Genomic DNA, 22,161 nt, shown 5'->3' on the forward strand with positions numbered 1-22,161 from the left:
AACCAGGAGGGACACGGGTCCAGTAAACATGTGGTGGCATTCAACCTACCCAGTAACCTGTCCATGTCCTCGGGAGCCACAGGGTCAAAATTCATCCCAAACAACCTCAACAATCCTTGGTGCCTTCAGGATCCAGGCCTGCCACAATCCTACCGTGGGAAGTTGCGAGGGGAGATTGCATGAGTGAAGTAGAATTAGCTAGAATAAAACTTTGCAGAGAAGTTCAAGGCCATGGTGTCCGACAGCTGTGCTGAGAAGAAAGTGGAGGTTGTCTTCTGCACATGAAGGAACTGATTGGAGCAGTGATGGACATGTAGGAGAAGTGGGAAAGGTATTGAACTTCCTTTTGTGTGAGCAAAGCCCGGAAGCTCTCAGATTTGGGTTTTCCCAGATGTGCCAATATGACTTCTCTAATAAAAGTTAGCTTTGAGGAATTGCAAGCCTAGGAGTTTGATTTCGTTGGGGGTGTTACTTGGAACCCTGACAGTCTCATCTTTCCACTAACAGGTCTAGAAGGAGTATCTTGTCCCCTGAACTGGTTCCTGTTTGAGCAGCATTGTTACGGATTTTTCCAGAACAAATTGACCTGGAATGATGCAGAGGTAAGAGGAGCCCCATTCACCTCCATGTTTGGATGTCCGGTTCCAGCTCAGCCTATTGGCTTGCTTTCTGAGCATAATGCTTCCTTGTGGGAAGGGAGGGAGGGAGGGAGGGAGGGAGGGAGGAAGGAAGGAGCAGAGGTGTCCAAAGGTTATGGTCAAAAATGTCAATATGGTGTCCTTGGTGCTCTCTGTGTCATGTTCCATAGTTCAGCATCAAGAAACCTCAGACAACAAAGTTCAGTTTGAAGCATTTATCCTTGAAAGCATGAAACTCGGCACAAAGTGACAAAACAAAGCAGCAAAACAAAGTCAGAGCTAACTGCAGTTTAACCCTTCCCCCTTAAGTATGTGTGTTTTTCCCACCCTGTGGTGTCCCCACCCACTGGTGTCTGCCAACATTTAACCCAGCAGGTTCGCATCCACGCCCCTGCCCTCCCTTCAGCTGTTTTGGCCAATCTCTGCTTCCCAGCTGCTTGCTAGCTATCTGCTTCCCAGCTGACTGCAGGCCCAGGGGCATTCCCGGCAGTGCCTAGCCCAATGAAGCAGTGTCCCGGTGTTCACCGGTGCTCAGCTGTTCTGCCTCTCAGTTGATGGCTCACATGGTGATTGTGGATCCTCCCTTCCCAAATGGCAGCCCCGGGATGGCTCGCTCGTGGCTGGCTATTTCGGGGCTGACATGCAGCCCCCTCCTCCCATGGAGATGACATCTGGAAGGCAAAAGCTGGTTAGTTGGTTATTGGGCTCATGGTACTCTCTGCACCTGGTTTGCACAGATTCTTATGGTGGAACCTTTTAACTAGTCGAGGAGCCCTTACATCCCTGCTCCTTACCCACAAGGCCTCCCACAGGGGATACCCTTTCCATAATACCAGATAATGTAGTGCCTCCGTGTATACAGATGTCTAGGATTTGTTCGACTTTGTAGTGAAGCTCCCCGCCTACCTGAATGAGGCAAGGAATCTGCCCTGAGACCCCCCATATACCAGAGTCCTCAGGGCATAGCAAACTACTATGGCCGCTCCATTAGTAGCCAGGTGGGAGGCCAAACTCCCAGTCATTCTCAGAAACTCCCACCAAAACCTGGCCGTGAATTGTATCCTCTGATCTAAGATAATCCTTCGTGGTACTCCGTGGAGGTGGTAAATATGGGTAATGAACATCTTTGTCAGTTTGCGTGCTGATAGCAGACTTGGGAAGGCCCTAGGATTTGTTCGACTTTGTAGTGAAGCTCCCCGCCTACCTGAATGAGGCAAGGAATCTGCCCTGAGACCCCCCATATACCAGAGTCCTCAGGGCATAGCAAACTACTATGGCCGCTCCATTAGTAGCCAGGTGGGAGGCCAAACTCCCAGTCATTCTCAGAAACTCCCACCAAAACCTGGCCGTGAATTGTATCCTCTGATCTAAGATAATCCTTCGTGGTACTCCGTGGAGGTGGTAAATATGGGTAATGAACATCTTTGTCAGTTTGCGTGCTGATAGCAGACTTGGGAAGGCCATGAAAAATGCTTGCTTAGAGAAGAGGTCAAAACCATCCAGATGACAGCGTTGCCATGTGTTGTCACCCAGCCTTCACAGAAACAAGAAACAGACTCCCCGCAAAGAAAAACCTCTCTTTAATTACACATTGGGAATTAACTGCATTCACCAACAGAAAGTCCAGGCAAGAATCCCCCACGGAGTTAACTGACACAATACTCCTTATCAGCTCATTATCATAAATGGAAGGCTGTGAGCTCCCAGCTGGGAGGCTGCAAATTAAATCAGTTCAAACAGAGAAATAGAAGCCTCAGTTCTGGCAAGGCAGTCTTTGTCGCATGAAACACACAAGAGCAAACTTTCCAGAAATGTGAACGGTTGTCTGTGACAACCAAACCACTCCCCTTTTCTCCTATTTATTTCCCAGCCAGGGAGGGGCCAGTCAGCATCCACGTTTGTTTTGCTTCCTGAGCTGGCTCATTGTCCTCTGTTGTTCACCTCTCCTACCTGCTTTGTGCAGACATGCATCTGGAACAGCCCCAGCTGTTTCTCCTCCTCACTCATCTCTGACTCCAAAGGCAGGTGCCTCTCTGGCTAGGAAATGCTGGACAGTCCTGGCTCTATCTCTGTGTCTAATGCTGAACATCATCAGAGCCTTCCCCAGGCTCCAGAACTGGCCCATGTTCTTCCCCAACCTCCTCATCATCCAAGTCTGCTGCCAGCTCTTCTGGCAGCTGACAACCCAAAACACTGTGACTCTCTGGGAGCTCGACAATGAAGTCCATGGCAATTTCTTCCCATGTTGGGGTTTGCCACAGGTTGCAACAGGCCGGGGATTTTTTCTGACCTTTTCTTCATTCTTGCACAGATGGCACAGCTCTGGACATAGTCCTCCAATTCTTTTTCATCCTGGGCCACCAAAACTGCCAGTTTGCTAAATAGAAGATTTTCAGGAACCCAGAATGTCCTGCAGAGCGGGCATCATGGTACCCCCACAACACTCCTATGTGTTGAATGTGGGGAACATATATTTTGTTATCTTTCCAAGTCAGGCTGTCTCTTTGCATTAGTAGCTGCTGGTTTGTTTGGAACCACAAGTCGATGACCAGAGCTGTTTTTATTGAGTGGATTATATTGTCCAGTCCCTCTTTCATTCGGTGCCTACCTTGGCCCCGGGAGGTAGCTTGCGCCATGGCATGTACCATGTCTTCATGGCCACTGTTATACTGCAGCTTCCTAGATAGGGCATCTGCTAGGAAATTCTTCCCCTGGGGATGTACTTCAATGTAAAGTTGAAACGCCTAAAATAAAGCGCCCACCAGACCTGCTTGGGAGACAATTTGCATGGGATTTGGAGGGGCTTGAGGTTTTTGCGATCCCTCCACACTTCAAATGGAACACAACCCCACTCCATTAGCTATCGCCACATCATAAGGGCCCACCAGACAATGAAGGCCTCCCTCTCCCATATTGGCCACTTTTCTTCAATCTAGGTAAGTTTGCTCAAGGTATAAGCACATGGTTGCAGGTTCCCTTGCTCATTGGCTTGAAGGAGGGCAACCCCTACAGCCACATTGCTTGCATTGGCCTGGCCCATGAAGGACCTCTTTGGATCGGGGTGTCTTAACATGGGCTCCCTAGTGAACAACACTTTCAGGTCCTCAAAAATCTTTTGACATGCCATTGTCCATTGTAAAGACTGGCCGGGATGGGGTCTCCCAGTCAAGTGTTTAGTTTTAAGGTTAGTGGGAGGGCCACTTTGACAAAGGACAGGACGATGAACTGGTGATAAAAGTTTTCAAACCCTAGAAAGCTTTGCAATTGCTTTTGGGTTTTTGGGGCTTGCCAGTCCAGAACAGCCTGTACCTTCACTGTATCAAGGTTCTGATGGATGCCCTAATTAATTCATGAGCCTCAAGCCAAGTTTCAAAAGAAATCCAGTTATTTATTAGGAGCAACATATCGGCACATACCTGAGTGGAGTCAGCTCTGCCCCATGTAATTTATATCCCACCTATGACCCTGTTCCTCCACTCCTCCCAGGGTGTGTCATCAATCACATTCTCCAATGGAGCAGTTTTGTGGGCTGTAGAGAACATGCCTATCCAACTGGCTGTGGTAACTTAGGCTGCAACCTTGAGAAGGTATGTGTGGAATGTCCTTCTGGTTGCTGCTGTATTGCTCCCTCAGTTTTTCCCCCTGCTGCTTATGGCAACTTGAAAGCAGGGCAGGAATGCTTTACGACGTGCTAGATCCATCTCCACCCCCTCATGTGACACCTGGCAACCTACATAATCTAGCCGGGGCTGGTGGAATTCACATTTGGTCAATTTTAGATACAAATTTAATGCCAGCAGTTTCTTCAGGACCTGGCACACCAACTGGACGTGTTTGTCCATGGTCTTGGTGTAAATCACAATGTCATTCAGGTAAACGAGCACCCCCTTATACAGATATTCATGCAAGACCTCACTTAACAATTGCATGAACACTGCTGGAGCCCCTTGCAGCCAGAAGGGCATTACTCTGAACTGATAACTACCCAATGGGCAATTAAATGCGGTCTTCCACTTATCCCCTTCCCTTATCTGTACCCGATAATACACCTCTCTGAGATCCAGCTTCGTGAAAATATGTCCCTCGGCCAAACAGGCTAGCATGTCTTTCATAAGGGGGAGGGGGTACATGTTCTCAATGAGCACTCTGTTAATCCCAAGGAAGTCTACACACAATCACAATTCCCCCTGTCCTTTTCTCTAAACAGTACAGATGCCGCGATTCGGGACCTGGCTGGCTGAATAAATCATCTGGCTAAGTTCTTCTCTATATATTGCCTTAGTTCTTCCATTTCCTTCAGTGTCATAGAATATTTTTTTTGGCTTTGACAATTTAGCCCCAGGCTGTATCTCTATTGCACAGTCTGTTGGCCGATGAGGGGGTAGTACATCACACTCCTTCTCACTGAAAACCTCTGCGAGATCGCTGTACACTATTGAGAAGGCCATCACCTCCCCTGCAGCTTTCGCCCCCGTATCTCTGGGCCCCAGGTCTGGAGCTTCGTTAACACCATGGTTCCAGAGTCGCTCATGAGATGGTGGGGTGGGCCCATTGCTTATATGCAAGTGCCTACAACCTCACACCCACCCACCCCCGATGGCTGGACCTCACTTATCCAGCCACATGAGTCCCAGAATCACGGACTCAAGTTATTTTCGGGACAACGATGAAGTGGATGAGTTTCCAATGCAGGCCAAACTACTGAAACTACTTCACTACTCCATAACATGGGCAGCAGGTACTCCTCCCAGCAGTGAGCCGTCCACCTACTCGAATCACAGCCTCCTCACCCTTACCCCCAAATTGGCAGCTGTTGCCAGACTGATCAAGTATTGGGTACACCCGGTATTTATGAGTGCCTCTAAGTCACCCCGCTTCTGAGCTGTAAGCACCACTAGGATCAAGAAGAGATGGATGGTATAGTTTACCATTTTCTCACCATCCCTTTGTCACTGTCACCGCTGGTGAACTAGGGTCCCCCCTCCACAATCATTCGGCTGTCGTCCTTGTTGCCCACTGGGATCACCATTTCCTTCTGCTGGGCCTCTCTGGACTTCTCTGGGGCCTTCCAGGGCATCTTCTTTGGTTTTCCCATCCCCAAGGACCCTGCCTTAGCTTGTGAGACAAGATAACTCCTTCTTGCTTAAAAGTCTGTGCTGACCAATTGGCCCCCATCTTCACCCGTATCTTCAATAAATCACTAGAGATTTGCTATGTTCCTTCTTGCTTCAAACATTCTACTATCATCCCAGTGCCGAAGAAGCCCACCATCAAGGAACTTAATGACTACAGACCAGTTGCTCTAACATCTGTAGTCATGAAAACCTTTGAAAGGCTAGTGCTGTCCCACTTGAAAACCATCACGGATCCGCTGTTAGACCCCTTGAAATTTGCATACTGAGCAAATAGATCAACAGATGATGCTGTTAATATGGCTGTGCACTACATCCTACAACATCTTGAATCTCCAAAGACCTACACAAGGGTCATCGTTGTAGACTTTAGTTCAGCATTCAATACCATCATTCCAGACACTCTTCTAACTAAGCTAAACCAGCTACAGGTACCTGAACAGATTTGTAAGTGGATCACAAGCTTCCTAACAAACAGGAAGCAGCAGGTGAAGCTAAGCAGAATCACATCACATACCTGTACAATTAGCACAGGGGGCCCCCAAGGTTGTGTGCTCTCCCCACTTCTCTCTGTATACCAATGACTGCACCTCCAACAATCCATCTGTCAAACTACTGAAGTTCACAGATGACACAACAGTGATCCGTCTTATTCATCAATGATGAATCCGCATACAGACAGGAGGTTGAACAACTAGCCTTGTGGTGCAACCAGAACAATCTGGAACTGAACACACTCAAAACCGTAAAAATGGTGGTAGACTTTAGGAGGAACCCCTCCATACTTCCACCTCTCACAATACTAAACAACACAGTATCAACAGTAGAAACCTTCAAATTTCTAGGTTCTACCATTTCGCAAGATCTAAAATGGACAGCTAACATCAAAAACATCATCAAATGCACCAAGACAAATTCCTTGTGTATCCAATCACACTTGGCCAATAAAAAAAAATATATATTCTATTCTTTAAAAATTCTATTCTATTCTAAAAAAAGGACAACAAAGAATGTTCTTTCTGCACCAACTCAGAAAGCTCAAACTGCCCAAGAAGCTGCTGATACAGTTCTACAGAGGAATTACTGAGTCTGTCATCTGCACCTCTACTGTATAACTGTCTGGTTTGGTTCTGCAACCCAACAAGACAGACCCAGACTTCAGAGGATCATTAGAACTGCAGAGAAAACAATTGCTACCGACCTGCCTTCCATTGAGGACCTGCATACTGCATAAGTCAAAAAGAGGGCTGTGAAAATATTTACAGACCCCTACATCCTGGACATAAACTGTTTCAACTCCTACCCTGAAAACAATGCTACAGAGCACTGCACACCAGAACAACTAGACACAAGAACAGTTTTTCCTAAATGCCATCATTCTGCTAAAAAAATAATTCCCTCAACACTGTCAAACTATTTACTAAATCTGCACTATTAATCTTCTCATCGTTCCCATCACCCATCTAAATTTTTTGTAATAACTTCCCCTTCCAGAGGTATATAATTTACATAACATCTAATGTATTGTTCCACCATGGTGTTCAATTTTTCAGCAGATCCATTAGTCAATGAGTGGAAAGCTGAGCTAAGCCCCTAGGATGACCCAATGGATTGCAGGAACTCCTTCCAGAATTTAGCAGTATACTGGACCCTGCAATCTGATATTATTCTCCTTGGAACCCCATGTAGTCTGTAGATATGCTTCATGAAAAGTTTTGCCAGCTTCTTGGCCGAGGGTAGTCCATTGCAGGCAGTGAAGTGTGCTTGTTTGGAGAATAAATCAATGACAGTCCAAATCACCTTGTTCCCTCCACTGTCAGGGAGTTAGACTATGAAGTCCATTGCAATCTCCTCCCAGGGTTTGTGTGGGTTCACCCATGGTCTGAAGAAGCCAGGGGGCTTCCCTGGTCTGGACTTCATGGTGGTGCAAGTGGCACAGCTTTTAACATAGTCCTCTACATCGACTTTCATTCTTGGCCACCAGAATTGTCTTCTAGTCAAATGGAGGGTTTTTAAAAATCCAAAGTGGGCCCCTAGTTGAGAATCATGACTCCGCTTTAGCACCCCGAGTTGCATGCTGCTGGGCACATAAATCTTACGCCCCTTCCAAGCCAATCCTTCTCTTAGGGTTAGGTCCGTCTGGTTCTCCTCGAACCAAGCATCGGCTGCCGCTTTTAGCTTTGCTGTCAACTTGTCTTCAGGGAGATCAGAACCACGGCACGTTTGCGCTCTAATGTGAGCTTGGACTCCTGGTTGGGTTTCAGAGATCATGGCGTGAATTACCTCTTCCCATCGGCTGTCAAACTGGGGCTTTCTGGACAGAGCATCAGCTAATAGATGTCCCACCCCCACCCACCCCCGGAAATGTATTTCAGGTTGAAGTTAAAGCATTTGAAATACTGAGCCCAGCGAACTGGCTTGAGGGAAAGCTTCTATTCTATTCTATTCTATTCTATTCTATTCTATTCTATTCTATTCTATTCTATTCTATTCTATTCTATTCTATTCTATTCTATTCTATTCTAGAGAAAGGAGTACAACAGGGATGCCCTCTGTCCCCCCTATTATTTATTCTATCCATAGAAATATTAATGTCACAAATTAGGGAAAATTTGGAAATAAAAGGATTAAAAGGTACCGGAACAGACTTGTAAGTGGATCACAAGCTTCCTAACAAACAGGAAGCAGCAGGTGAAGCTAAGCAAGATCACATCAAATACCTGTACAATTAGCACAGGGGCCCCCCAAGGCTGTGTGCTCTCCCCACTTCTCTTCTCTCTGTATACCAATGACTGCATCTCCAATGATCCATTTGTTAAGCTACTGAAGTTCGCAGATGACACAACAGTGATTGGTCTCATTCGAGACAATGACGAATCCGCATATAGACGAGAGGTCGAACGACTAGCCTTGTGGTGCAACCAAAACAATCTGGAACTGAACACACTCAAAACCGTAGAAATGGTGGTAGACTTTAGGAAAAACCCTTCCATACTTCCACCTCTCACAATACTTGACAACACAGTATCAACAGTAGAAACCTTCAAATTTCTGGGTTCTATCATATCGCAAGATCTCAAATGGACAGCTAACATCAAAAACATCATTAAAAAAGGACAACAAAGAATGTTCTTTCTGCGCCAACTCAGAAACTGCCCAAAGAGCTGCTGATCCAATTCTACAGAGGAATTATTGAGTCTGTCATTTGCACCTCTATAACTGTCTGGTTCGGTTCTGCAACCCAACAAGAAAAACACAGACTTCAGAGGATAATTAGAACTGCAGAAAAAATAATTGCTACCAACTTGCCTTCCATTGAGGACCTGTATACTGCACGAATCAAGAAGAGGGCCGTGAAAATATTTGCAGATCCCTCGCATCCTGGACATAAACTGTTTCAACTCCTACCCTCAAAACGACGCTATAGAGCACTGCACACCAGAACAACTAGACACAAGAACAGTTTTTTCCCAAAGGCCATCACTCTGCTAAACAAATAATTCCCTCAACACTGTCAGACTATTTACTGAATCTGCACTACTATTAATCTTCTCATAGTTCCCATCACCAATCTCTTTCCACTTATGACTGTATGACTATAACTTGTTGCTGGCAATCCTTATGATTTATATTGATATATTGATCATCAATTGTGTTGTAAATGTTGTACCTTGATGAACGTATCTTTTCTTTTATGTACACTGAGAGCATATGCACCAAGACAAATTCCTTGTGTGTCCAATCACACTTGGCCAATAAAATTCTATTCTATTCTATTCTATTCTATTCTATTCTAAAAATTAAATCCCAGGAATATAAAGTTCAAGCATTTGCTGATGATCTGGTATTCATTATCGAGGAGCACCTAGAATCTGGACAATTCTTATTTGAAGACAAAAACCAATTTGGTAAAGTGGCAGGGCTCAAAATAAACAAGGACAAACTAAAATGTTGACCAAAAATCTAACAAATAAACAAATTGAGAAATTAAAGGAGAAAGTGTGGATTTTGAGAGTCAAAAAAATTAAATACTTAGGAATACAGATATCAGCAAAATGCACCACAATAAAAAAAGGTAACTATGACACACTGCTACAAAAAAAAAATCCAAAAAGATTTAGAAATGTGGTCCAAATTGCAAATATCGTTGATCGGTAGAATTTCAACGATAAAGATGAACATACTACCCAGATTGCTATATCTGTTTCAAACTATACCAATCAAATTAGAGAAAATTTTCTTCAAACAATTAAATAAAATTACATCAAAATTTGTTTGGTCAGGGAAGAAACCTCACATTAAATTTAAAATATTGCAAGATAGTAGAAGTAGAGGCAGCTTTAGTCTCCCAAATTGGGAGCTCTATTATCAGGCCGTAACGCTAACATGGCTTAAAGAATGGATCCAGCTACAAAATAAACGAGTACTAACAATAGAAGGCCATGATCTCCAGATTGGTTGGCAGAGTTTTCACTGGGACGGGAAAAATAAATATCATACATATTTCAAAGACATTTATTAAGGAATACCCTTTTACAAGTTTGGGAGAAAATTAAGAAGGATCACTATACAAAAGTCCCTATTTGACTAACAACTATGGAAGCAATATTACACCCAAACACCACGGACTTGAGTAAAATAATAAGATATGCATAGCTACTTGATGAAAAAGGGGAATTAAAATCAATCCAAGATTTGAAACAACAAGGATTAAACATGGAATGGTGGCTGTATCTACAAATAAAAACTAGATTCAAAAAAGACCTCGAGCAATATGGCATACATAGGGAACAATTGGATATAGACAAAATTCTATTAGGATTGGGAGAAAAATGATCACAAAAAATTACAATTTCCTATTAAAATACAAAATGCAAGATGAAACAGTAAAAGAAATGATGATCTGTTGGACAAAAAACCTCAGGCACAATATAGAATTAGAAAAGTGGAACAAATTGTGGGATAGAAACTATAAATTAACAATGGCAGTAGCCTATAAAGAAAATTTGTATAAAATGTTGCAAGATAGTAGAAGTAGAGGCGCTTTAGTCTCCCAAATTGGGAGCTCTATTATCAGGCAACGCTAACATGGCTTAAAGAATGGATCCAGCTACAAAATAAATGAGTACTAACAATAGAAGGCCATGATCTCCAGATTGGTTGGCACAATTTTCTCTGGGATGGGAAAAATAAATATCATACATATTTTCAAAGTCATTTATTAAGAAATACCCTTTTACAAGTTTGGGAGAAAATTAAGAAGGATCACTATACAAAAGTCCCTATTTGACTAACAACTATGGAAGCAATATTACACCCAAACACCACGGACTTGAGTAAAATAATAAGATATGCATAGCTACTTGATGAAAAAGGGGAATTAAAATCAATCCAAGATTTGAAACAACAAGGATTAAACATCGAATGGTGGCTGTATCTACAAATAAAAACTAGATTCAAAAAAGACCTCGAGCAATATGGCATACATAGGGAACAATTGGATATAGACAAAATTCTATTAGGATTGGGAGAAAAATGATCACAAAAATTTACAATTTCCTATTAAAATACAAAATGCAAGATGAAACAGTAAAAGAAATGATGATCTGTTGGACAAAAAACCTCAGGCACAATATAGAATTAGAAAAGTGGAACAAATTGTGGGATAGAAACTATAAATTAACAATGGCAGTAGCCTATAAAGCAAATTTATATAAAATGTTCCATAGATGGCACTTGGCACCAGCGAGATTGGAAAAAATGTTCCCAAATTTACCACCAAATTGTTGGAGATGTGGGTACAAGCTAGGCACATACTACCATATGTGGTGGATGAGCCCCAAGATAAAAAAAATTGGTAAAAAATGAAAAATTGGCTGGAGGAAATTACCCAATTAAAAATAAAATTTAAACCAGAACTTTATTTATTAGGAATAATTAACCCAAAAATAGACAATCTTTATAATATCTTTCATATATTAATGGCAGCAAGGATTGCTGTCGCATATGGATGGAAACAAAACAATGTACCAGGAGAGGAAATAATAATTCAAAAAATTCTACAATGTGCAGAAATGGATAAGATGATGTTGTAAATTAAGGAAAGGGAAGAGTCGGAATACTATAAAGTGTGGAACAAATTATATGATTGGTTAGAAAAAAGAAATCAAAATAATAAATTGGAATGTTAATCTAATTAGATTAAAACTAGGAAGTGTAAATTACTGAATAGTGTTAACCGGACAATGACAGTTCTGTAAATAGACACCAATGTAAATATAAGCACGTAGATGAACGATTGAATAAGAACAGAGAATATATATCTATGTTGATATAGCAAGCTATAAAATAATATATGATGTAATGTTATGTTTGTTAAATATTTTTAATGTGTTTTTGTTTTTTTGTATTTTTCTTTACTTTATTTTTAAAAGTCAAAAGTTTAATAAAAATTACTTTAAAAAAAGGAGAGCCCATTGCACCACAAAAGTCTTCTTCTCCCATACCGCCCATCTGCGCTCCGTGTCCGTTAGCTTTTCAATACATAAGAACACGGTACTACTGTAGTTTGTTTTGGGCATTCCTTTGCATTAGAATAGCCACCACCGCCACATCACTAGCATCAGCCTGGACTACAAATGGTTTATTTGGGTCAGAGTGTTGTAGGAACGCCTCCACTGTGAATAGGTGTTTTAATTGTTCAGAGGATTTTTGACAGTCCATTGTCCAAGCTAGGAGTTGGCTAGGTTTTGACTTGGTGGGAGATGGACTGGTTTTTAGTATTTCCGTCAAGGGGAAAGTAACCTCGGCGAAGGAAGGGATGAATTGCCTGTAAAAATTCATTCACCCCGTCAGAAATCGCCGATACCAAGTCCCTATCTGATTCGTATTGGTCGCCATACTGATCTATATGAGCCCAGACCCTGCTTAGTAAGTAAGCCAGTTTGGCAGGCATGCCATGAAATGTTGCTCTGAAGCGGGGTGGCGTTGGCCTCGCAGGAGGATTGGGCTTGGCAATAAGTGGCTGAGCTGGAACCTGTGGGGAAACTGCTGCTGGTTGTTGGATGGCAGCCTGCTGAGGGAGAGGGGCTGGCATTTGAGCTGCTTTTGGGGTGCAGAGACTGCTGGATTAGCCCCCCCTGTGGTGCTGGAATTATTGAGCCATATTGGGGCCATGGGGATCCCTGGAAAATTGGAGCAGATGATTCTGGATACCACTGGCACTGGACCCACCCCTGGCTGGGATAGAATCCCCAGCTTGTGGGGGATACAATCAGCATTACCGCCATGGAATTGAAACTTTGGCTGGCCAAGCAGAAGCGAGCAGACGGAACTGCCAGCTGTTCGGCTGACTGCCAGCGGGTGTCCCCAGTAGGGAACCCCTAAGTTCCTGGGTCCACATGTTGCCAGGCCCCAACGTCACAGAAACTGACCTCCCCAAACCTTCCCCTCAATGTCTGTAGGTTGGCTACTCATTGTGGTGGAGTAGCTCCACTCCCCTTCATTGTCCCCATCAGTCAGGCGCTGCTCCCTCTACCTCGTCAAATGGCCGCCAGAGAGGCTAAGTGTAGGCAGTTGGGGCCCTGAGTCTGCATCTGCTGAGGAGCTTTTCCACCACTCCACTGCAGGGCCCTCTCCCTGACCAACATCCCTCGCTACGTCCTCCTGGACAGTTGGTAGTGGTTCTTAGCCCTGACGCTCTTTGGGGCGCAAATCCGGGTGAGTAGCCACATCTTGTGATGAAGGGGCTTCCAGGGTGGATGGTTCCTCCACCACTGCAGCATCCGCCCCAGTCACTGGTCCCTCAGCCATCCCCTGAAACTTCCAACCTCACCCACAAAGAGCTGGCACAGGTGGAGAGAGAGAGAAGAAAAATAGAGCGCTGACTTACTGTCAGGTTCCGTAGTTCAGCATCCAGAAACCTCAGACAACAAAGTTCAGTTCGAACCGTTTATCCTTGAAAGCATGAAACCTGGCACGAAGTGACCAGCAAGCAAAGCAGCAAAACAAAGTCAGCGCTAACTGCAATTTAACTCTTCCCCCTTAAGTATGTGTGTTTATCCCACCCCCTTGCATCCCCACCGCCTGGTGTCTGCCCACATTTAGCCCAGCAGACGGTTTGCATACATGCCTGCCCCACCCCATGGCTTCCGGATGCCGACACTCAGTTGTTTCGGCTGGTCTCCGCTTCCCAGCTGATTGCTGGCTATCGGCTTTTGAGCTGACTGTAGGTCTGGAGCTGTTCCCAGCAGCGCCATGCCCAAAGAAGCAGTGGCCTGGTGTTCACCCGGTGCGCAGCCATTCTGCCTCTCAGCTGACAGCTCATGTGTCGATGGTGAATCCACCCTCCCCAAATGGCAACCCCAGGAGAGCTCACTCATGGGTGGCCATTTCGGGGCTGACACTCTTGAGCTTGGCTATTTTCCTGCAGATGTCACATCACTCAAACTAGGTAATATCATCGGCGCCAAGCTCAGAGAACACCAATGACCCCTCACATAGTTAAACCTCATAGTTAAACCTTTTTCAGTATAGAAAAGCATAACTTAGGGTTGTCTAATGGTAGGACTGAGGAGCAATGAAAGTAACACCATAGGGGCACAGCAGAGAAAGGATGTTGCCAGACGAAGCTTCTCCTATGAGGGAAACAAATTCTTGGTGGAATGAGAGCAGGCTTTCAAAACAGAAACAAAGAAGGAATGTGCTAATTGAGGCAACCTTGAAGTCCTCAGTTCTCTATGGTTTATCTTTGCCAGCATAACTGATATGTTTCTCTTTATTAAGACTCTTTCTTGAGGATAGATGGGAAGGGAAGTAGCTAGATATTTGTTAATTATGCATATTTATACAGTTTAAAATACAGAATCACAGAGTTGGAAGGGATAAATACTGTAGTGAGCCTGGATAATTGCTTTTTAGGTCCTGCTTTTGATTGTAAGCTATAGAGTTTAGATGTCGTGAAGACAGGCGCTGGGTAAGAAAGTTGGGGAATCAGGAAGGACAAGGACAGACTAGTGGAATTGAGGGAGGGCTCTAAAGCAGGGGTCTCCAAACTGACAACACTCAGCCATGCTGACTGGTAAATTCTGGAAGTTGAAGTCCACAAGTCTTAAAGTGGCCAGTTTGAAGACCCCTGGTCTAAAGGGCAGGGTCAGCATCTAAAGCAGGAAGCCCTAACCTGTGTCTGCTTGGTGTCTCCCAGACAGAATGCTCTTCCCATGGCAAACATGCCCACCTTGCCTCCATCCTCAGCAAACGGGAAATGGAAACCATATCTTCTGCTCTACTCACCAAATATGAAGAGTCATTTAAAATCTGGATTGGATTGTACAAAGTCCCAGGCGGGAAGGTGTGTAGAAGCTGTGTTGGCCTCAGGGAGGGAAGGGAGTGAATGGTATATCTGAAGACAACGAAAAGCTGACGGGGGCGTGGGGGGGGTGGGGAGGTGACAAGAATAGGCCAATCTGTCAATGGATTTACATCACAGCACAACAGCATGATAGCAATCCTAGTATGGGGAGGGGGATTCCTTGGAGAGCCTTCCAAACATTCAGTTTTGGATCTCAGTGCAATTTTGGGATCTTAAGAAGTTGACCTTGGCTATGTTACATTCGCTGTCTAGATTGAGCCTGGAATGGACAAATTCCAGTTGGATCCCAATTCTCTCTAAATGACATGTTTATTCACATCTGAGCAGTAGTGTCCTTTTGGTACTCTCATAAGGCTGGCTAGGAACCACGTAGAATAAGTAAGGAAAAACAAGCTGATTGCTCAAGAGTAGATAAAACAGAGGAATTACAAAAAATATCTATATCATTTCCTCTCATCAGTGAGTATAAGCATTTTTAACAAACTCTGTCACAGTTTCAAACTCCCTCATGGTCTTTGCACACCCAGGGCTACTGTGTCCCAATTCACACAGTTCAACATAGGAACTTTCATCAGCGTCACCTGTGTTTGGATGCTGATCAACAGCTATGACAGGAAAGAAGGCCCTTAAGTGAAGTGGGATCTTTTGGAGGTGTTTCCAGACCTCTGTGGCTTTCTCTTCTGTGTGTCTTCCTTTCCAGGAGACCTCTTAAGATGTTTTGAGTGGGATCCAGTTGGAAACATGCAACTTTCTAGTGATGATTAAACTACGATAATCATGCTTCTAGCCCTGATCAATTTGATCCAGAGATCTAGTTAAGTGTCATGGAGGGCTCATGTCTTGCAGAAAATGGAAATTATTGGCCCATTGAAGAGCCAAAATACAGCTTTGAATCTGCCATTTAGTACTGTTGGGAGAAATATCCATCTGGTTCAGTTCCAAGTGCGGAGAAAGATACGGGAAACATGGAGGCTGATTGGAAAGATGGTTTAATGAAGCAGAACCATCAAGTACATGGTCCTGTTGCAGCTGACCACATGGAGTTGAGAGAGAGAGAGAGGAATTTATACTCTCTTGAGCTTTGCACTTGAACTTCCTGTTCTTGTGCAAGAACATGTATTCTATTGGCTGTTGTAAGGGTCACAGCTAACTTTGTAAGGTGTCTGAGTCCCAGGCTTGGTTGAAGCTTGCTGGGTGATGCAATGCCCCCAGTGATTGTGCCATGTGATGAGCTCTGCTGCTAGATGGGTTAATCTTATTATATCCTGGATGGTCATGTCTTAATCCCATCACCCTGGAGCTGGAGGTCTTTTGTCTTGTAGATAGGCTGGCCCAGTCTTTCCTAATGGGCACCAAATATCTGCTGGGGGCAGGGAGCTCTTTTCTGTCTTTAAAACATGTTTCTTCTTTTATCTATGGAAACGTAAAATTCTGCCTTTTTTAATATTTCCTAAATTATTTCATTCTTCTAAGAGGGGTTGGCTGCTAACTTTCTTCATTACCTACCTCCATTACCTCCAAAAACCAATGGCTACCATACTTAGTTAACAGAATAACACCGTTGGAAGAGACCTTGGAGGTCTTCTAGTCTAAAGCCCTGTTCAATCAGGAGACCCGATACCATTTTAGTCAAATGATTGTCCAGTCTCTTCTTAAAAACCTCCAGTGATGGAGCACCCACAACTTTGTAGGCAATTTGTTCCACTACTTAATTGTTCTCACTGTTATGAAGTTAATTCCAGGTTGCTTCTTTGAGTAGTTTCCATCCGGTGCTTCTTGTCCTACCTTCAGGTGCTTTGGAGAATAGGTTGGCCCCACCTTCTTTGTGGCAGCCCCTCAAATACTGCTATCATGTCATCCCTACTCCTTCTTTTCTCTAGGCTGACCATACCCAATTCCTGCAACTGTTTTTCATATATTTTTATCTCCAGGCCTTTAATCACCTCTGTTGCTCTTCTTTGCACTTTTTCCAAAGTCTCAACATCTTTTTTGTAATGTGGTGACCCAGACTGAATGTAGAATTCCAGATGAGGTCTGACTAAAGGATGGTCCATCTCACAGTTACTGTTTCTGAGCCAGATTTTGCCAAATTTGTACTTGTACCTTTGGGGGTTTTTTTGCCTGGGTGTAAATCCTTGCTTTTCTCCACATTAAGATTCATTTTGTTGGATAGGGCCCATTGTTCAAGTCTGTGAAGATCTTTTTGGATCTTGAGCTTTTTCTTCTGGGGTATTCACTATTCCTGCCAACATAGTGTCATCTGCAAAAGTGATGAGTTCTCCTTCTGTTCCCTCATCTAAATCATTTATGAAAATACTGAAAAGTACTGAGGATAAGATGGAACCACTGCTTTCTTCCCTCCATGTGGATATGGTATCATTAAATACTACTCGTTGAGTAAGGTTTGTCCGCCAGATACAAATCCATCTGGTGGTGATGCTGTCTATCCCATATTTTTCTAGCTTATCAAGGTTGTTGTCTACTTTGTCAAATGCCTTACTGAAGTCTAAGTATACTATGTCCACAGCATTTTGCTGCTCTACTTTGTCAGTTAGTCGAAGAATAAAATAAGATTGATTTGGCATGACCTGTTTTTAACAAACCCATGCTGGCTTCTAGTTATAACTTTGTTTCTTAAGGTTTGGAGATCGGTTTTCTTCTTATTTTTTCCGGTGTCTTCCCAGGTATTGATCCTCAGCTGATTGATCTGTATTTTCTTGGATCTGTTTTTTCCTTTCTCGAAGATGTGAAGCACGTCAGCTCTTTTCCAATCCACTGGAAGTTTCCCGGTGCTCCAGAATTTTTGAAAGGTTTGGTACAATGGTTCTGAGATAACCATAAGCCAGCAGCTTCAGAACTCTGGGATATAATCCATCAGGTCCTTGAGTCTTTGCTTTCCTGAGTTTATCTTTACAGATTCGGGCTATCTGCTGATATTCTGACTTAGTTATGTGTCCCTCTTTACATTTTTGAACCTTTACATTTGTCTTTCAGTTTATCAGAGAGATATTTGTGTAACCATGCTGGTTTCTTCTTGGATTTCTTGTTTTTCTTTTTCAGTGCTATTGTGCTGGACTGGACTTATATTTTTCAGTTTCCCTGAAACTCTGTATGCATGTAATCCACCTGAGCCTGAATTTATTTTCTCATGTTTTAGAACAGAATGTAGAATATAGAACCCTTGGGGTGGAAGGGATCTCAGAGGTCTTCTAGTCCAACCTCCTGCTCAAAGTAGAAGCCCTATACCACCCCAGTCAATTGGTTCTCCAGTCTATTTTTGAAAGCCTCCAATGATGGAGTACACACAACTTCTGGAGGCAAGCCATTCTACTGATTCATTGTTCTGTCAGAAAATTTCACACTAGGGTGGATCACTTTTTGATAATCTTCCACCCATTACTTCTTGTCCCACCTATAGATGCTTTGAAGAATAGATAGTCACCTCTGTTCTGTGACAGCCCCTCAAATATTGGAAGACTGCTATCATGTCAACCCTAATTCTTCTCTTTGTTAGATACTGTAGACATATTCAGTTCCTGCAACTGGTCATCATATGTTTCAGCCTCCCACCCTCTAATCTTTGTTGTTCTTCTCTGTACTCTTTCCACAGTTGGCAGTTGAAGCACACTGCTGGCTGGTACTTAAGCTGTTGTCCCCTAGGACAACTTGATCCCTCTTCCTTTTGACCCTTTGGCTGTTGAGAAGTACATTTGAGAAGAAATAACCTCATTTCTGCAAGATTCAGAAAAACACTTGGGGAGATGACACCACTGTTGCGTTCTGTCTCTACAGACACGATTCAGATGGTTAGACGCATCGTTGGTGGATTACATTCCTTGGGCACAAAGTCAACCTTCCACCTACAAAGGGAATTGTGTCGAGCTATATGGCAAAGGTAAGGAGAAGATTTTCTGTTCTAGTATATCAACTTCTCAAGCATAAGTTCTCCAGATGTGTGAAAAAGCACCATCTTCCAATCCTCCACAGCCAATATGCATAAAGACAGAGACTGCATTCACACAACCCATGGGCTTTGTTTCTGAATGAATCCTATTTAGTAATTTATGTAAGCTTAGGGACCATTTCTATCACTAATGATTCTAAAGAGTGTATGCAAACCTCCGGTACAGCAGAAATGGGGAACGACAGCTCCTTTATAAGTTGTCGACTTTTTTTAAAAAAATAATTTTATTGATAGTTTTTTCTTTAATATCCATAAGTGCCTGGTGAACAGAGTATTGTCTGGGTCAATATACTTTATACAGTACATAGGTCTAACAATAATAATACTATTTAAATATACTAATCATAATGTTCCAACTTCTAACATTTGTGTAATTATAATGTGATCTATTATATTTCAGTATACGTTATACAATTTTCCCAATTTCTACTTTCTACCTCTTTTTTCTAATACTTAATAAAATAATCACCGTGTTGAAAAATATTGTATATCTATCCATCATCTCTTGCCTTTTTTAGAATTTCACCCCATTAACCTTTTGGTAAGTCTTCCATATTTTTCCCTTGGCATCTTGTAATTCCTTTCATCAGGTTTATTTAATCTAAATATTTTATCTGCCACAACATCTATCTTTCGCTGTTGGATCTCTAAAGCAGCCATCCGTAGATCTTTCCTCATTTTTAGGAGATCTTTCTCTTTATTCTCTTCTACATTTTGAACTCTTAAAGGATAATCTTTCTGTTTCATTTTATGAATTATTATTATCCCATCCACATTTTTATCTGTTTGTATCATTTTTGCTCCTTCATGGATTACTGCCTTGTTGTGGCGAAGGGGCTTACATAGCTCAATAAAGCTATGAGCTATGCCATGCAGGGCCATCCAAAATGGACTGGTCATAGCAGAGAGTTCTGACAAAACGTGATCCACTGATGAAACAAATGGCAACCCGCTCCAGTATCTTTGCCATGAAAACCCCATGGACAGTACCAAAAAGAAAAAAAGATATGACGCCAGAAGATGAGCCCCTCAGGTTGGAAGGTGTCCAATATTCTACTGGGGAAGAGTGGAGGGCTAGTACTAGTAGCACCAGAAAGAGTCAAGTCACTGCGCCAAAGCTGAAAGGACGCTCAGCTGTGGATACATCTGGTGGTAAAAGGAAAGTCCGATGCTGTAAAGATTTTTTCTCCATAGGAACCTGGAATGTAAGATTCATGAATCAAGGCAAGCTGGACGTGGTCAAACAAGAGATGGCAAGATTGAACATCGACATCTTAGGAATCAGTGAACTAAAATGGACAGGAATAGGTGAATTTAATTCAGATGACCATCAGGTATACTACTGTGGGCAAGAATCCCTCAGAAGAAATGGAGTAGCCTCCATAATCAATATAAGAGTAGGAAAAGCAATACAGGAATACAATCCCCAAAATGACAGAACAATCTCAGTTCGAATCCAAGGCAAACCATTCAATAGCATAGTAGTCCAAGTCTATGCCCCAACCATTGGTGCTGAAGAAGATGAAATTGACCAGTTCTATGAAACCCTACAGCACCTTACAGAATTAACACCAAAAAATGATGTCCTTATCATCATGGGGTATTGGAATGCTAAAGTAGGAAGCGAAAAGATAACCGGAATAACAGGCAAGTTTGGCCTTGGAGTACAAAATGAAGCAGGGCACAAGCTGATAGAATTTTGTCAAGAGAATATGATGGTAATAACAAACACTCTTTTCCAGCAACCAAGAGATGACTCTACAAATGGACATGACCAGATAGTCAACAGAGATATCAGATTGATTACCGTATTTTTCAGAGTATAAGACACCCTTTTTTCCCTCCTAAAAGAGGCTGAAAATTTGGCTGCATTTTATACTCCGAATGTAGCTTTTTTGAAGCTTTTTTCCAGCCCTAACAAGGTGCTAGCAAGTGAAGCAATTTCTGTGCTTTGCCTGCTCCTTCCGACTCTCAGCTGTGAAGCTTTTTTTCAGCTCTAATGAGGCCCTAGTGAGTGAAGCGATCTCCATGGTTTGCCTGCTTTTCTCATTGCTTCTCTCTCCAAAGATCAGTTGTGCTTTAAAAGCTGTTTTTTATCCCCAAGCAGGGGATAAAACCCAGCAAACTAATGTGCTGAAGCTGACCAGATTAAGGACGCTAGCCAGATAAATACCTGGTAAACAGATTTCTCCTCCCCACATTTTCCTCTCCAAAAACTAAGCTGCATCTTATACTCTAAAAAATACGGTATGTGCTCTGCAGTCAAAGTTGGAGCAGCTCTATACAGTCAGTTAAAACAAGACCAGGAGCTGACTGTGGCTCAGATCATGAGCTTCCCGTTGCAAAATTTAGGGTTAAATTGAAGGAAGTAAGGAAAAGCACTAGCCACTCAGGTATGAACTAAATCATATCCCTGATGAATATACAGTAGAGATGATAAATAGATTTAAGGAATTAAATCTATTTGATTGAAATTATTTACATCTCCCGTGATGGCCCTGAATAGAAAAACAATGATGGCACGATGGCTCCATGCTTCTGCAGAGCCATTTGCAATAGTGAGGCTAGTAAACGCATATTCATCCACTCAATAAACATGCTTGCAAGAAACTACACTAACCATAATAAACTGCGTTCGTGGCCCGACCTATCCATATTACAGCATGCACGCTCCCGAGAGCTCCGCACAGAGCTCAAAAGACGCCTGGATAGTGGAGAGACTGACCTTTACATTGACTACCACACCGACTGTATCAAACAGATCAACGGCTCATGTCCCTAAAACCACAAAAACCCAATAACCAACAATCAACAATCCCAACACCCCAGCATCAAAAACTAGGCATGCATGTCCCCAAGATCATCCAGGTTCACTGCTACATACCTTAAATGCAAATTACTCAATGCAAGAAGCCTCACAACCAAAATGCCGGAATTTCTTCTATTAAATACAGCTCAATTTGTCTGCAAAACGTGGTTCCTTTCCAGACTCCTTTACCACTACAAGTGACTACCATGTCCACTGGTCTGACTGTGAAATCCGATGAGGAGGTGGTG

At 43.0% G+C, this 22,161-nt stretch overlaps 1 protein-coding gene across 1 annotated transcript in view; it reads left to right on the plus strand.

The window, feature by feature from the left end:
- Positions 1-22,161, plus strand: part of LOC131202608 (regenerating islet-derived protein 4-like) — a 32,528-nt gene that overhangs the window by 2,104 nt on the left and 8,263 nt on the right. The window contains exons 2-4 of the mRNA XM_058191712.1: positions 508-602; positions 14,973-15,119; positions 18,933-19,035. Of these exons, the coding sequence (XP_058047695.1) occupies positions 508-602; positions 14,973-15,119; positions 18,933-19,035 (345 nt within the window). The remainder of the gene's footprint in view (positions 1-507; positions 603-14,972; positions 15,120-18,932; positions 19,036-22,161) is intronic.

The sequence above is a fragment of the Ahaetulla prasina genome, chromosome 7, assembly GCF_028640845.1.
Source record: "Ahaetulla prasina isolate Xishuangbanna chromosome 7, ASM2864084v1, whole genome shotgun sequence".
Lineage (NCBI taxonomy): Eukaryota > Metazoa > Chordata > Lepidosauria > Squamata > Colubridae > Ahaetulla > Ahaetulla prasina.